Source organism: Scomber japonicus, chromosome 9 (assembly GCF_027409825.1).
Source record: "Scomber japonicus isolate fScoJap1 chromosome 9, fScoJap1.pri, whole genome shotgun sequence".
NCBI lineage: Eukaryota > Metazoa > Chordata > Actinopteri > Scombriformes > Scombridae > Scomber > Scomber japonicus.
Genome location: NC_070586.1, coordinates 27,195,446 through 27,212,230, shown reverse-complemented (window position 1 = coordinate 27,212,230; position 16,785 = coordinate 27,195,446). Strand labels below are relative to the sequence as shown.

At 36.3% G+C, this 16,785-nt stretch overlaps 2 protein-coding genes across 2 annotated transcripts; one reads left to right on the top strand and one right to left on the bottom strand.

The window, feature by feature from the left end:
* Positions 1–3,478: 3,478 nt before the first annotated feature.
* nkx6.3 (NK6 homeobox 3) lies at positions 3,479–5,288 on the bottom strand. Its single transcript, XM_053325887.1, has 3 exons — positions 4,874–5,288; positions 4,138–4,307; positions 3,479–3,709 (listed from the first exon to the last, which is right to left on the bottom strand). The coding sequence occupies exons 1-3, from the start codon at positions 5,286–5,288 to the stop codon at positions 3,479–3,481; spliced, it is 816 nt and encodes a 271-aa protein (XP_053181862.1).
* Positions 5,289–9,298: 4,010 nt separating this feature from the next.
* On the top strand, positions 9,299–10,714 carry LOC128365041 (E3 ubiquitin-protein ligase NEURL3). The gene is made up of 3 exons (XM_053325656.1): positions 9,299–9,869; positions 10,027–10,146; positions 10,236–10,714. The coding sequence occupies exons 1-3, from the start codon at positions 9,362–9,364 to the stop codon at positions 10,412–10,414; spliced, it is 807 nt and encodes a 268-aa protein (XP_053181631.1). The 5' UTR covers positions 9,299–9,361; the 3' UTR covers positions 10,415–10,714.
* Positions 10,715–16,785: the final 6,071 nt, after the last annotated feature.

The following is a 16,785-nucleotide window of genomic DNA, read 5'->3' as shown; positions in this document are numbered from 1 at the left end:
AACAACATATTTTATGGATTTCCAACTGACCTGTTTTCTGACGTCTCTCATACATGTAGTTACTCCCTCACAGCGGCTTTAACGTGAGTCTCTCTTGATCACATAACAAAATGAATTTCATCAAGTATTTTGGCAAATGTTTGTGTAGTTCTTTAATATCAACATTGTGTATTGATGACACTAGACAGTCAGCAAAAAGACCAATAGCACTTAAAAGCAGCAACAAACCAACTAGAGCAGTTTTCATCTGTTTATGAACGCTATGATAGGAGCTGAGTCAATTAACATAACACAGAAACAGAACGTTGAATTTACAGTGACGTTTTTTTGTTTTCATTAATACCAAGTGCTTTATTCCACAAGACACAGCTCAGCAGTTCTTCGGTGTGTGTCGATTTTAGCTCTCACAGAAAGTTTTGTCTGTGCTGCATGGCGTCGGCACAGAATCCATCTCCACCCTGTTCTGGTTGGTATCTACCTTATTTCACTGCCAAAACAATCATAGTGTAGGCTTCACATGTGTACTTCTAACTGTAGTGAAAGTTCTTCATAAAATATTGTGTATACACACACAAAGAGACACACAGACACACGCACGCGTACAAACACAACCACAGAAAGCACTGTTTGTTTTTTGATTTCTTTATCATTTGTTTTATTGATTAATAGTTTTATAGCACATGAGCTGTAATATACATTTGATGTGTTTGACTTTTCTTTTTGTTCTGGTTTTAATAATGACTAATTGAAAGAATTTGAAATATATTTGTGGTTTGTTACTCGTGTTTTAATATTTTTGAGTGTTTTGTGAAACTTCTTTTGTCTTACATAACTCGGCGGTGCAGCATGCTCCCTGTATTCATACAAAAAATATTTTTTAATCACAAATTCTCACATATTCACATTGACCTGGGCTATCAGTCATGTTTGTATAAGATTAAGTTAACAAATAAAAAAATGAAGACAGCTTGTGAGTAATAAACTTTTTAGCATGTGTGACAATGTTGATGGGAGTGCAGTTCATTATAAGGCCAGTATTACCTTTAGATTAACTCTGGTCAAACACTACATCATTGTGATATTTCACTTTTGTAAATAAAATATTACCCACAAAAACATGTTCCACTTTATTTGTTTTGTTTTCACCAGCACCGTAATCACAGTGTTTAAACACACACACACACACACACACACACACACACACACACACACACACACATCATTTGACTGCTCTTTGCTTCAATTGCAGTTCTTAAAAGCTGGCTTTGCAACTTTTGAGAGCAACTGAAATTGAAACTTTAAAGTTTACGAGTCACACCTATTCAGAGAAATGGTGAACACATGATCTTATATAATGTAAATGAATTCACAGTTATCCTGAAAAACCTGTTGGTTTACAGTAAGTACACTGAGAGAAATTCATATAACTCTTGCAGCTTCTACATCCTTCCTGCACTCAGGAGAGCTTTGCATTTTCCAAGCGCTTGTTTTAACATAAGCATCATTTCTCCAACATACTGCATGCCTGTAGATTTTTTTAACAGCTGCTGTGTTTCTGGTTTTAGCCTTCTGACCTAAATGTTATGATATTTATATTCAGATATAACACTAAAGCTGACTACTGTTCAGGTCAGTCTGAATTTAAAAAAAGAAATTCTATTGGACATTAATCCCAAATTGTATAATACTGTATGTGTGTGTGTGTGTTATGTATTCATTTTCCATAGATATAGAATTCAACAATATGGAGAGCCTGACTTATTTTGTGGCAGAAGACAAACGACATGTGAAACAGACGAGTTATTGAGCTTGCTCTCTAAGGCTGGAATGCTATTTAGGACATGCCTGTTCAGATTGGAAATCTTCAAGGGTCAACAAATCAAGAGGCTGCTGAGTTTGTGACTGATTCTCATCTATATTGAATTTCATTTTTGTGTTGATCTCATGGTTTAACTCTGACAAAATAATCCTCTGAATATCTGTCTAATATTGGTAGCCTATCACGAAAGAAAAATGCATAATAACAGAATTGGCCATATACGGTCTTCACATTTGAACTTATTTGTTATCTCTTATGTGAGGAATGAAAGTAGGAGGATCTCCGCAGCATTCCTCAACTTTGTCTTTGACACAATCATCTGCAGCTGCCTACAAAAGCATGTGGAGTCTAACTCACTGAGCCTAAACGGTGAATGTGCTGGTCTGTCAGTATTGATTTTATGTTGGAGTGGGTTGCTAGGGGTCATTGTCTTCAATTAAGCCATACTGCACAAGTAAATCACACAAAGCTTGACCTTTGACCTCTGCACTTCTCTTCAGCTGCTTGTGCCTTTTTGCTTGTAGTTTCCTTCTAACTGTCACTTGGTAGGAGTTAAACCGCTAAAACTTGTGCCAGTGCAGCCAGTTTGTGTGATCTGTCATTACTCCTTCATTGAGACACATGAGACTTAGCCACTGCTGTTTGATAAATAATTCACAATAATTTATTGCGCAAGATTTCAGGTGTTTTTCACAGTTGCCACCATAACACCTTCGTATTTCAAAAGCATGTATACAATAATGAAAAACAAAGGTAGTCATTTTAAAATACTCATTTAACCAACTTTAGGTCAGCATTCAATTGAAGCATTTAGCAGAATTACAAATCATACTTGTGGAATATAAAGAATTAGAAAATAACATGTTAGCAAAGCTGTTTGTATATGAGTTTTAACATGCTTTTGCACTTCTCTGCTTTGATTTGAAATATACAAAATGTGAATTTCCACACCCTGTAGGCCTGTGATTCATCTGCATTAACCCACATCTGATATACAACATCAAACTTCCACAAAGCTCAGTTCCCTTGAAATAACGTTGGATCCCAAAATAACTTTACCCACTAATTTATTCATTTTTTATTTGTAAGATGTATTTTCTGCAATTTGTATCTTATGACCGTATACCTTAACACTCGGAGTAGTTTATATTGAGTTTGATGGATTAAGAAAGTTTCTTCTTCTCTTCCTATAAATGACCAGGCCAATCAGAACTCAAATAAACACAGAAATGGAAAATAAAACACAGAAATAAAATAAAAAGAGAACAAATTGAACAATTGAGTTATTTGTATTAATAACTATTATCTAGAGCATCATGCAGTTTTTTCCATGTCATTTTCTTTTTTATATAAAATGTGTATATGACATATTCCCTTACATACCAGTGTAACATTAAACAGAGCAGAGTTTTGTTTTTTACAGTACTAATTTATAAAAGTAAACTTTTTTTCAGCTTAATTTTTACAGTCACGTCCATTAATGCTGTTTTGTCGGATGAGCATTTATGAACATGCTTAACTGCTCACTGATAAGCTTTGGATTGAAAACTAATTAACTAATAAGTTTTTACACGTTTTATCACAGCATGCAAGTCTGCTGACAAGCACACATGCACACACCTGGTTGCGTGCGTGTGTGCGTAATTTGCATCAAGTATGTCAGACGTGGTGTGGTCCGAGGCGCAGGACGGAGAAAGCCCTGCGGTGTTTACGTAGCAGCAGTCGGATCTTATCGTCGTCAGAATCGGGGTCCAGAGGTTTGTTGTACTCCTCGTCCTCCACCTCGTTCTCCGAGGCGTCGCCGCTTTGTCCCGCGTGGCTGGCCTGCGTGGAGCTCGGCTCCGAGGCGCTCTTCTTCCTCCACTTAGTCCGTCGGTTTTGAAACCACACCTGAACAGAGCAGTGGGCGTGACTCATGGTGAATGAGTTCGTATTGTTTAACAGGTGCATCTTGTTTTCACACTTTATGAAATATGGAAGGCTATAAAATCAGCCAGGACATGTTTCTGCATGATGGCCGTGACCTCAAAAGCACCATTCAGATTTTAATATTTTTTTCTATTCATGCGTTTAAAAGTTATTTATTTATTTATATAGCACTTTTAAAAACAAGAATAACAACATGTTCTCTGCTGCACATTAAAACACAAACACAACTTTTATGGCAATGGTCAAACATGGGGAAATATTACAATATATATATATATATTTTTAAATAATATGAGTAGTGAGTTATAAAGTCACCTTGTAAATTGTAAGTCACCTCACACAAAAGCATTGTTTTACCAGCCTTAGTGTAAATGTGCTGTCTACTTTACCTTAACTTGAGATTCAGTCATGCCCAGAGAATAAGCCAGTCTTGCTCTCTCAGGCCCAGCCAAGTACTTGGTCTGCTCAAAGGTTTTCTCCAGTGCAAATATCTGATGTCCACTGAAGGTCGGTCTGGTATGTTTCTTCCTGCCCGACATCTCCCCCAGAGGACCACTACCTGATAACATCACATTAGAAAACATTTACAAACCTTCTCTTATTTACCACATAGGAAGAAACCTTACAAATACAACAGCAGTAGCAATAGTAATAAAAGTTTTCACTTCCTCACGGGCTCAAAATTAGACAATTCTGAATGAGAAACATCTTCAACCCCTAATCCATCACCACCCACTCATTATATAATAAATATTTGACTGAATTGCTGCATGAACTCATCATTCATATAAGTGTCATTTCTTGGCATCAGATATGAGTTTTCCATTAAATATAACACATTTAAAATATTACTAATAAATTGACCAAAGAAGACCTTTTGCAGATGTAGGTATTATTCACAGTTTTAAGAACATTTTTAAGAAATGTATGCTTTAGTCAAATCAGACATTTAACCCTCACACAGCTGTTTTCTGTTATGATGAAGTGAAATTAATTTAATGAAGATGATGATTTTGCATCATCAAAAGGTAACATCTCTTGGTAACTCCTCAGAGACAGACACAAGGAAGCTGTAATATGGTGATGAGCTGGATGATGAGTCCAGGCTGCAGCAGTTAGACTCACTGTTGGTGCACTGCTGTCTCCCTCCTCTCCAGTCACAGCCACTCTCTGCCCAGCAGCTCACACTGAGACCCTTCATGGGGCACTCGGCGCCCGGCTTGGAGAAGCCGCCCAGGGAGGAATTGTAGTCTCGGTTATAGTACATAGACGTGCTGGTGACAGAAGGGGCGAATCCCCCCATGGTGGAATATCCAGACAGCAGGGTTGTGGTACCATTGGAGCCCATCCCTACCATGGAGCGGCTCAGGATGTCACTGATGCCGTGAGGGGTACCTGCTGGCAGCTGGCTGTTCAGGCCCGGGTTGAGCTTGTAGAAGGAGTTGGGCACTGAGTACTGGCACACTGGTGCCTTGAGGTCCGAGGGGAATTGGTTCAGACTGTTGTTGAACAGGAAAGGCCCCTGGATGTTTGGATCCATGGGAAGTACTGTAACTCTGCCTCCAGGTCTCAGGAACTCATCCAATAAGATCCAGTCAGGAGAAGACCTTTGCTGGGCCCACGAGGAGTTCTCTCACCCACAAGGCGATGTCTGGATCTGGGTTCTCACATGCACTGCCCCAAGTTATTCAAGTAATTAAAAGACTTAGTAAATATCGGAGTCCCTCTAAAACAATTTTACAAAGTTCCTGGTGTCTGCCAAAATTGACATCAGACAAAAAGTGTAGCAGGATATAAACTCTTTACTCTCGGCCCTCACCTCTTCTCAGCCACAGTGCTGTGTGTGATAGTTCCATGTTTGAAGTGTTGGGCGAGCCCTCTGGACACAGATTTTAGTGTTCTCACAAAGACGTATGCCTCCTGCCGGCTCTCTCCTCAGAAATCATAAATAAGCAGTATCTGGAAATGGAGTGGCACCTTGATAAAGATAGGCCACATTAGAATGCAGCCTGGGATTGGCCTGGGTCTCACAGCTTTAATGCCTTTCTATTGGCTCCTAGGTGAAAGCCAAGCCTTTTATTGGAAGGCAGCAGATTAATAGTGTTTTGAACAGGTGGAGTGGGAACAAGTTGATTTTTTGATGGCCTGCCATGTCTGACCAAGTGTGGCGGAGCAGAAACAGCTGAGGCTGGAGTACACAGAGGATGAGAGGAACAGTTCTGATCCCTATTTTTTTAAAACAAAAATTATAATAAAATATTATAATCCTGTAATAATTTTAAGTCATTCTTTGATGCCATATTTCTATTTTAGTATCATTCTTTAATGGCCTTTAATAGTCCATTAATCCTCCTTGTAGTAGCTCTGTAGGAAGCATCATCCTACATTCATTCACGAAACACAAATATATAATGTTACTGATAAACATACTGGTTCTCTTAGCCATGACAACTCACTTCAGATGCTTTGTTATTTCTCATAAATATTCATGAATATGTAATATGGATTTAATAAATGTGTCTAATAACAAATGGTAGACTTTGTGCCATCATATTCCCAGAGACTTAAAGCACACCTTTAAAAGTCTTTACCTTTTTAATTGAGGATATTAATTGTAGTTTACAGGAAAACATAAGATTCAAGCAACAGATCTATTTTTTGAAATTATTTTACCCATTAGTCTTAAACTTACCAATTAATATAACGTGTGACTGTCCAGAGTCAATCATATCATCAGTTGCAACTATTTTAAGAATGATTACTATTCACATGATGTTACACTTAGTTAAGCCTCTCTCTTTTCTGGTAGCAAACCTGATATGAGGTTAGTATTGGGTCAAATACTAAGATTTCAGTGAATATGTGAATATATTTGAATATTACAGTGTTATGTATCAATAAATGAATAATTTGATATACAAATTATTAGACAGTCGCTGTCAAAGACAGAAGTTGTGCTTAATATTATCTCTAATAAAGTTATTATTTTCTATGATTGCTTCTAATTAATCCTATGAACAAATTTAGCTCAGCAAATGTTAATGAAATACATTTAACATTTTAAATATTATTTGACTTAGCATCATGTTTTTTTAAATAAGGGTGACTCAGTGAATGAGAAACTGCAATTTTTCTCATTTTTAAACATATTTCAATATATATGGAAATACTTCTATCCTACAGCCCATCATTTTCTTATCATATCCACCTGAAAACAATACTTCAGTGTTATTATAATTTGTTTGTACATATTACATATACACATTCAAACTCTGTATTAATGTAAGGCAAAACAGTCTCTTCCCGGGTGAAAGGATTGTGGGATTTCCAAGTAAATCATGGTGACTGACTGGGAACAGTCTAGGAAAGCTTGTAACTTTCCAAGAGTGATGATGTCATTTTGAATTTCCAGTCGTGGCCTCATCCTGTCACATGAATAGGAAGTGCTAACCAATCGAATTGAAGAGTGACAGTGTATGTCCTGTAGAGGGCGACAGCTCTCTTTACATGCATACATCCTGTATGATTAACTTGCAACAAACCTGAATTCTTTTACAATATGCTCATCACTGAACCACGTGTAAGGTTGCCTCAAAACCACTGAGCCAGTCAGAAAAGTGATATTCAGTGTTTTAGTGGTATTTTCCATGATGTGTTGAATCAGGTGACTTTCCCAGTATTTCAGCTAAAGGAAGTCATATTGCATTACATTTCTTGGAAAAGCCTATTTTACTGTGAATTTAATAAAATACCAATATCAGATATAGGATATCCAAATATTAGAATCAGATTAAGATTAAGTCTGGTGACTGTGTACAGTGTCAGTATCAATGTTCAAAAAGAGGTCAGCATTTAAAAAGAGGAGGAAAATAAATCCTATTATACTATAAACACAGAAAAGTACAGTAAACTGATACATGAAAGGTAGTTACAGTCACTTTGTGTTGCATTTACTAAAACATATCATCAACCACAATATCCAATAATCAACCAATGTAAAATATTTGTAATCATTTCTATTTCTGTGCACAGAAATGCATTATTTTCATAAAAACACAAACACAGCCAAACATCACAAAACATTGACACATAGTGAAAGTGATACAGTTCTTCAAGGGAGTAAAGTTCACACAGTTATGTGGGTTAATGTTTGCAGAGCAGGCCAGTGATAAGAGTGACCTACCCTCCCACTTTTTGGGGTAAATTTCCAAAGTTGTGCTCCTCCCTCAGTCCCTCCCATTTCACTATCCATGTGATGTTAGTGTTTGGAAACAACGTGCTAGGCAGCTTTTAAAAGCAGGTTCAGCCTTCATTACTTTCAAACCAAGATACAGACTTGAACACATCTTATGTCAAGACACAATGAAGACCTTCATCAACTTCCTGATGGGGAAAGGAGACAGCAACCCTGGTGAGATATTCATTTTTGTTTTCAGAGGACTTTACAGAGAACTTTAAATGAAATACATAATAATGGCTTTAAATATCAAGGAATTAATGCAAATAACAATTTGTGAAGATGCACTGAAGGAAACATAATCAACAAAAAATAGCAGATATAAATGTATCACTAAATTGTAATGCATTTTTATATTACAGATATTTATTATAGATAATTTATTTATATATTATAATTTATATTTTCTTTAATCATTTCAGATAGTTGAGATACATCTTTTGCAATAGCATGGTGATATGAAAATAAATAGTCTTTGTTTTACAGAAAATGATTTTATTGTAAATATTCTGCTTAGTTAATTATCACTAGTGTCAGATGCAAAACAGAAACAAAAGTTCTTCACACAGGCTTACTCTCATCAAGTTTAAAGTGTTGTAAAAGAAGATGATTGACAAAAGAGCAAAAGAACTTTAAATATGAAGGTGCTGGTGTGAAATAAAGGAGACAAGAGATAACTGGAACATATACCATTTAGTGGAAATGTGGAACTTAAGGCTCATGAGTAAATGCATGAGTAAATAATTGTTGCTACAGATGTGTGAATCACACCTGCAAGACAAATCTCACTTTATCATTCAGCTCTATTTTTTTTACTTTACAGTTAAACAGTGCTCACACTCACTATCCATATTTGCACCATGGCACTCAAAAGTGAAACCATCTGCTACTTTCATTATGACTTGTTGACAACTGTATCTATTGTAATCTCAGTCACAATAAACTTGACTGCAGCAGTAAAAAAAAGCAAAAAGCAAATGATTAACCAGTATCCGTTTAAAATAAGGAAACAGTTTTGACATTGTGGTCAGAATTTATGATTGAAGGTTAAATTATTATGTTATAGTGCTAAGAAATTATTTTATTTTGTTTGATTATGACACTTATTCACAACAGCTTGAGTTTAGTAATTAATTGTGAATTCAGTGATGAGGAATTATATACTTTTCAGCAGTGAAATACAGAAAAGTATTAACAATGAATAATGCAAAGTTGCATATGGTTTCTTGTTTACTAGTCAACATTTAGATACAAAACTTCTTTCTTTTAATGTATATTTACTGTCTGCGCCACATGCAGGTTGTTGTGCAGGTTGAGTGCAAACAGGTTTATCACATCAGAAATCTCAACTGTGTTTATGTTGTCTTGCAGTTGTCATGTCAGAGGGGTCACATAAGTGTGGCTGGAGCTGCCTGGGTCCTCTGACCTTCCATTGTCAGGCTGTTGGAGACATGGTCTCCCTGAGCCAGGGGGGTCGACTTGCAAAGAGGATGGAAGGCACCTTCAAGAACGGTCTGGTATTCAGCAGTCGCGAAGTGAGGGTCCAGGAGAGGGTTTGCTTGAGAGTGGAGAAGGATTTGTTTAACTGGCACGGAGCGCTGCGTGTGGGCTTCACCACCGTGTCACCTACATCCAGAGCTCTGCCTCTACCCTGCATGGCCATCCCCAACCTCACCGACACTGGCAAGCACTGGGCTGCACCTGTGCATGAGTCCCTCTGTAGAGCAGGCTCAAAGCTGGAGTTCTGGGTTTCTCATGGTGGTGCCGTCTACGTCAAAAGTAACACTAGCAAAAAGCACATGCTTCTGAGAGGAGTGGACCTCAGCCGGCCGCTGTGGGCCATAATAGATATCTACGGACAGACATGCTCCATTCTCCTCCTGCGTAAGTTTATTATTAATAACTATGATGTATCAGTTCCCATGTAACCTGTTGTTCGTGTTGCTTATTTATTGGCAGAACATTTCCTGCTTAACATGCGTCCATGCATTAACAAGTCATTGCTTGGATGACTTACTGTATATGTGTCTATTTGCTGCAGGCTCAAAGAAAACAACATCGTCCTGGACCAGACAATCCTGTCCTGTACCTGAATGCATCACTTCAACTAATTCTGACAACTTTACATGCATCTCTGGTCCTAACGTGGAAATCCCACAAGGTAAGAAAGACGCCTTTCCACTATAGTAGTCAGTTCAACTAGTTTTACTCAATGTGACTGTAACTGTGATTCCTCTGTTCTGTTCATAGACAAATGCTGTGTGGTATGCCTGGGGAAGAAGGCCAGCGTCACTCTGCCTTGTGGCCATCAGTGTTTATGTCACTACTGCGCCAACAGAGTCATCTATGAGCTTGGCAACTGCCCTCTGTGTCGGTACAATATCACAGCTCCATCAGAGGAGGACAGCTGTATTCCTTACAGGCTCTGAGCTCCAAGACACCAAGAATGAACATGTATTACTCCACTCTGTCTTCCTTAATATGTAATGTTGTACAGCTTTGTTTTCTGATGGTCTAAAAGAATGTATGAAACGTAATTACTTTCATTTGATTGTTAAGGATGACGGAAACATAAATGTATGCTGAATGAAGACAAGATATAAACTGCACTCACAGATTAAAGGATTAAAGTGCAATAAATATGTTTACTGTACAGTTGAAGAAAATAGTCTCCTTCAAGGTGTAAATATTAAATTATTTTTGTAAATAAAAAAATAAAATCTATTATAAATATCATATTGTTCCCTTTTTCATTCTTCTTATTAGCTGATAATAATCTAAAGTTAAAGAGACCTGTTGAATAAAATACAATAATTTAGCAAAATAATCTGAGCTCAAGGTCCACTTACTCACTTTTTCTGAGTAAGTGGACCTTGAGTTGAGGGATTGATTTAGTCAACATCTTTCCAAGGTCAATGTAAGGAGAGTTTTCAGATGTTATTCAGTGAATTTGGGAAACTGAACGTGTTGTAAAGAAGGATTGTAATTTTGAAAACATAAATATCTGAAAACAGAAGCAGAGATCTGTGCACACACCAACAATGAGACCAAATCTGCTACGACCAATACTTGCTATGATGCCAAGACAATACAAATTAATCAACTAACAGAGCAACTGTCCCCAGATGATTTATGCTGAATACACTCTTAACATTTGATCAATATTTGCGTTAAGTATGTGGAGTGTTTGTTTCAAATGTGAAAGCGTAACCTTCAGTTAGTTTCGTTATGATGTGTTTACAATTCTAAATATCTTTATTGATTTAACATGTCCAGCAATATCCATGTTATCACTGCAAAAAATTCAATGATTCACAGAGGAGGTTAAATACTGGCAAGGTGTCTATGGTTTGACCTTCAACATCAAAGGTGGCTGAAGTTACAAGAAACTGGCACCATCAGCACCAAATGTGTTTGTCACTGATTCAATGTTTCTTTTTTTAATCCAAAATTGAAAAGTGTTAATGCTGCTTCATGTCACTGTTTGCAGATGTGCTACATGTAGGTTAAAGGAGGTTACACTTGACTTTCTGTTTGACACATGCAGTTTGTTTTATAGATTGAATCTACCTGATATGACTGAAAAAGACAAACACAACACGAAAACAAGTTTTCTCATAATCTAATTCCCCATGCTTTACATACCTGGAGCAATGCATTTTGACAAGCAACAGTCGATCAAGCTAATGACAGCCACATGCTGTAGGTTATAATACATAAGAACAGAACAGACATGTTGTATTTATTGGATAGGTTTGGATCAGAGGGTTCGTCTCCTGTTGAACAGACTTTTTCTTGTTCCAGTAATGGTATATTTTGTCATATTAAATCATAAAATGTCTCTTTTAATTACTCACGTGATGTTGACAACTAGTTTAAACTATATTACTGTAGAGGAAGCTATTTGAATTTTGAATTAAAAAAACACTGAACCTGTGAATCAGTGACAAACATGTTTGATGCTGATGGTGCTAGTTTCTTGTTCCTTCAGCCACATTTGATCTTAAAGGTTAAACCATGAACTAATGCTGGGTAATAAAATTATTTCAATAGGAGGTCATAATCAAATTCATGCTGATTACAATAATAAGCTTTGAATGGATGTGACTAGATTTAACCGTCTTTAACCTTTAGCCTCTAACCATGTCAAAGTACTAACACATTTTATACCACAGTCAACGTGACTGGTCTAGTGCTGTGTGGAAAGCTGTTGTAACTTTTAATCAAACCACACTCCCATCAGTAATGACATTTTAGATATGTGCAATAGAATTTCTCCTCATCAAAATTGTATTCTCATTGGTCGGGATGGTCATTAAAGATATCCATAATCATATCCTTATTAGTAAAAATTGTACTTCAAGATATCTAACTTTGATTGCACCTGTCAAAAATAAATTGAAGATAACTAGTAATCTTATGGTCTGAATGTATTTTTGGATATTCACAATTACATTATCTATATTAAGAACTGTTTTTCATTTTGGATATCTGAAATTAAAATGATGACTAGTAATAATTGGATTGTAGATATCTGAATTGGGAGTTTTTCCTAGTAAGAATTCTATCAACAATGTTTACTCCAGATATCAAAAATATAACTTTGGATATCTGAAATTGAAAGCCCCTGAAAAAATTATGTTATTTGTCCTAGGAAGAATGATGTTGTGGATATCTGTTCATTTTGACTTGGTAGAATCAAATTACAGATATCTGCAATATACAATCTAGCTATTAAATGGCCACTTATACTTGTTAAAGATCTGGGCTGCACCTGTGCATGAGTCCCTCTGCAGTGCAAGCTCAGAGCTGGAGTTCTGGGTTTCTCATGGTGGCCCCCTTTCGTCAAAAGTAACACTGGCAGCAATAATGTAAATTCCTTACCATCATATTAAGCCAAAGAGACCTGTTAAATAAAATACAAGAATTTAGTTTTGAGTGGAGGGATTGATTTAGTCAACATCTTTCTAAGGTCAATGTTAGGAGAGTTTATTTTGTTATTCAGTTTTTGGGAAACTGAACGTGTTGTAAAGAAGGATTGTAATTTTGAAAACATAAATATCCGAAAACAGAAGCAGAGATCTGTGCACACACCAACAATGAGACCAAATCTGATACTACTAATGCAAAGAGCCTTCAACAAGGATGAAAATACAAGTTAATCAACCAACAGAGCAACTGTCCCCAGATGATTTATGCTGAATACATTCTTAACATTTGATCAATATTTGCGTTAAGTATGTGGAGTGTTTGTTTCAAATGTGAAAGCGTAACCTTCAGTTAGTTTCGTTATGATGTGTTTACAATTCTAAATATCTTTATTGATTTAACATGTCCAGCAATATCCATGTTATCACTGCAAAAAATTCAATGATTCACAGAGGAGGTTAAATACTGGCAAGGTGTCTATGGTTTGACCTTCAACATCAAATGTGGTTGAAGTTACAAGAAACTGGCACCATCAGCACCAAATGTGTTTGTCACTGATTCAATGTTTCTTTTTTTAATCCAAAATTGAAAATAGAAATAGCTTCAAGTGTTAATGCTGCTTCATATCACTGTTTGCAGATGTGCTACATGTAGGTTAAAGGAGGTTAAATTTGACCTTCTGTTTGACACATGCAGTTTGTTTTACAGATTGAATCTACCTACAACACAAAAACAGGTTTTGTCCTAATCCCCATGCTTTACATACCTGGAGCGATGTATTTTGACAAGCAACAGTAGATCAAGCTGTAACAGCCACATGATGTAGGTTATAATACATATCTATGAACAGACATGTTGTATTTATTGGATAGGTTTGGATCAGAGGGTTCGTCTCCTGTTGAACAGACCTTTTCTTGTCATATTTATTGCCCCACTATTTCCAATATTGTTATTGTTCCAAAATCTAGTAATGGTATAAATTAAAATCATAAAATATCTCTTCTAATTACTAATGTGATGTTAACAACTAGTTTAAACAATGTTAATGTATGGAATCTATTTCAATTTACAATTTTGAATTTAAAAAAAACACTGAAAATGTGAATCAGTGACAAACATGTTTGATGCAGTTGGTGCTAGTTGTTGCTGGATGATGGAACACATTTTTGTTTTCTTTTAATTACTTCTTTTATTTTATATTTTATCTTTTATTTTATTAATTTTATTATGTTTGAATGTTTTTAACGACTTTTCGTTTCAGCCTGTGTATGCAAATACATGTGTGTGAAGTGAGAATAAAGAAATCTTGAATCTAGTTTCTTGTTCCTTCAGCCACATTTGATCTTAAAGGTTAAACTGTGAACTGATGCTGGGTAATAAAATGATTTCAATAGGAAGTCACAATAAAATTGATGCTGATTATGATGATAAAATTTCTCTAACCTTTAGCCTCTAACCGTGTCAAAGTACTCACACATTTTGTACCACAGCCAACGTGACTGGTCTAGTGCTGTGTGGAAAGCTGTTTTAACATTTAATCAAACCACACTCCCATCAGTAATGACATTTTAGATATGTGCAATAGAATTTCTCATCATCAAATTGGTATTCTCACTAGTCAGAATGGTCATTAAAGATATCCATAATTATATCCTTATTAGTAAAAATTGTATTTCAAGATATTTTTTGCGTTTGGTTGAACTTCTACAAACATTTGAGATGTTTGTACATTTGATGTGATACTATTACAGCTTTCACTTTTAGTTATTTTAATAAGTTACAATACAATGCAATCTACAAAGCAAAGTTAAATCTTTACATTTAGATGTTATTCAATATATTCTTTTATCACAAAATATAATATAAGTAACACAGTAATATATACCGTCTAACTATTTACAGATTTCAGCTCGTTCCTTGCCACGGTCTATTACTTTTTATTAGTGTATTAAATACAATGTTTTTCAATGGCAGCATTATCAAATTACTTGGCTATATATCCTGATAAATATTGATACTGATCAACAAGGAATCATTTTTTGGGGGTCATAAACATTGGCGGATATATAACATCTATAAAAACACTTGTAAACTGTGTATTCATGTTAATTATCTGGGGACAGCTGCAAATGATTGATAAGCTTGTAAGTCATACCAATATCCTGTTTCTGCTGAATAACTGAAGCAAAGCAGGTGTGGTCATTCAATAAGACCTTCTGGGAACATTGGGTTTTCTGGGAAATCCTAGTTACTGCTGGAGGTGGTGTTAGTGGGCCAGTAGGGGGCAGTCTTCCCTCTGGTCCCAGTGTAGTAACCGCAACACTGCATTGTGGTCATTATAGACCCCATGACACTTGTTGCAAAAAGTTAGGGGGATTTTCTTGACGTCCTGGCAGAACACCTAGCCTAGATCTCTCCATCCTAACCATCCCCCATAGATCCTAAATTCATAAAATGTGCCTAGAATGACTATTAAAGGGATATTAAAATGTAATTAAAACAAACCCCTGGCTGAGGTCGGTTCAGACACTGCCACATGACAGCAAGTAATGACATGCAAAGGAATGTAGTGTATTTCAGTACATTTTCCTCACATATTAACAGGTCCATATTAACTCTCACCAACTAAAGCCCTGTGACTGACATCCTCACTAGCAGAGGCTCAGTTTAACACTGCTGACAACAGTACACATTCTCTGGCTGCGTGGCTACCTCTCTCGCCTCCATATTAATCTCTTGTCACCTTTCCATAGAGGGCATAATTGCTTCAGTACTAACGGACAATAACAAGATTCTGACATTGTATGGCTATGTGGCAACCAATTGGTTTACTATAATTCACAAATAATACTGAGGTTTGGAAGACATGCATTTAAACCTCAATCCTAAAGAGCAACACATAAGCTTTAGATAAAGTTTATTAGACACCATTAAAAAAAACACAATAAAGTTTAAAGTTTAAATGTTAACAGTTAACATTCCCTCATCCAAGTGTTTGAACTGAACTTTTAGCCTAAATATGACATTTAGTAAACAGTTAATATTCGACATTCATGTAGCTTAATGTGGCTGTCGCCTCGGACACATATTCACCTGTTGAGCAAGAACAGAAATATGCTTACTGTAGATGTACGGTACCCATACATTAAGCGTGACTTTAATGTGTGACATTGATAAAACAAACACAAAGAAGTTATTACTGCTGACTATAGTTAATACTGATCAATTTGACGCTAGAATCTCAGATTAATTTAGCTAACATTGAACGCATCTCATTGGCTGCTTGTTACAGTAGGTAAGGCAACGTATCATTGTCGCTATCTTGCAACTTGTCGGGAATTCAAACCTTTTCCACAACTTTAAAACCAACTTAAACTTGAAGACACCTGTTGCATTACAATGTCTGTACCATAGGTCCGTACCATAGGTCCGTACCCGCTTTGCAAGTTAGGTGCGCACACAATAACAGTCCCCAGCGAACATTAGTTCCGCGTTGCTGAGTTCCGCCATCTGCACAACTAAAATTCCAGTCGATGTTTGGCTTCTTTAACTCAGATAGCAGAGCTGATATTCACCAGCTTGTTTTCATGGTCTGTCTCGTGTTCAGACTATTCTGGAGATGTAATCTACGCGACTGTGCTAAGAAAAGAAAAAGGAGAAAAAAATGAATGTTTTTCTTGCTCATAACCTTGATGTGGAACCTGTTCTCATGCGTGCTTTCATTTCAGGGAAGTCATATGATTGTTTCACGGGCATATCCATGTTCCATTTTCTTAATGACATAATCAACTCTGTCATGTCACACATCCCTGTTATTTTAACTGATAAAACATTTCAGATGCATTGCTCACAGTCATGTAGTGTTGATCCT

What these genes read in the sequence shown, in the direction of transcription:
- nkx6.3 (XM_053325887.1), bottom strand. Translation starts at nt 5,288, where the DNA reads ATGGATCCAAACATCCAGGGGCCTTTCCTGTTCAACAACAGTCTGAAC. An exon ending in GAGACAGCAGTGCACCAACA is followed by an intron (nt 4,308 to 4,873) that starts GTGAGTCTAACT and finishes TGATGTTATCAG; the next exon opens with GTAGTGGTCCTCTGGGGGAG. An exon ending in TGACTGAATCTCAAGTTAAG is followed by an intron (nt 3,710 to 4,137) that starts GTAAAGTAGACA and finishes TGCTCTGTTCAG; the next exon opens with GTGTGGTTTCAAAACCGACG.
- LOC128365041 (XM_053325656.1), top strand. Translation starts at nt 9,362, where the DNA reads ATGTCAGAGGGGTCACATAAGTGTGGCTGGAGCTGCCTGGGTCCTCTG. An exon ending in ATGCTCCATTCTCCTCCTGC is followed by an intron (nt 9,870 to 10,026) that starts GTAAGTTTATTA and finishes TATTTGCTGCAG; the next exon opens with GCTCAAAGAAAACAACATCG. An exon ending in TAACGTGGAAATCCCACAAG is followed by an intron (nt 10,147 to 10,235) that starts GTAAGAAAGACG and finishes TTCTGTTCATAG; the next exon opens with ACAAATGCTGTGTGGTATGC.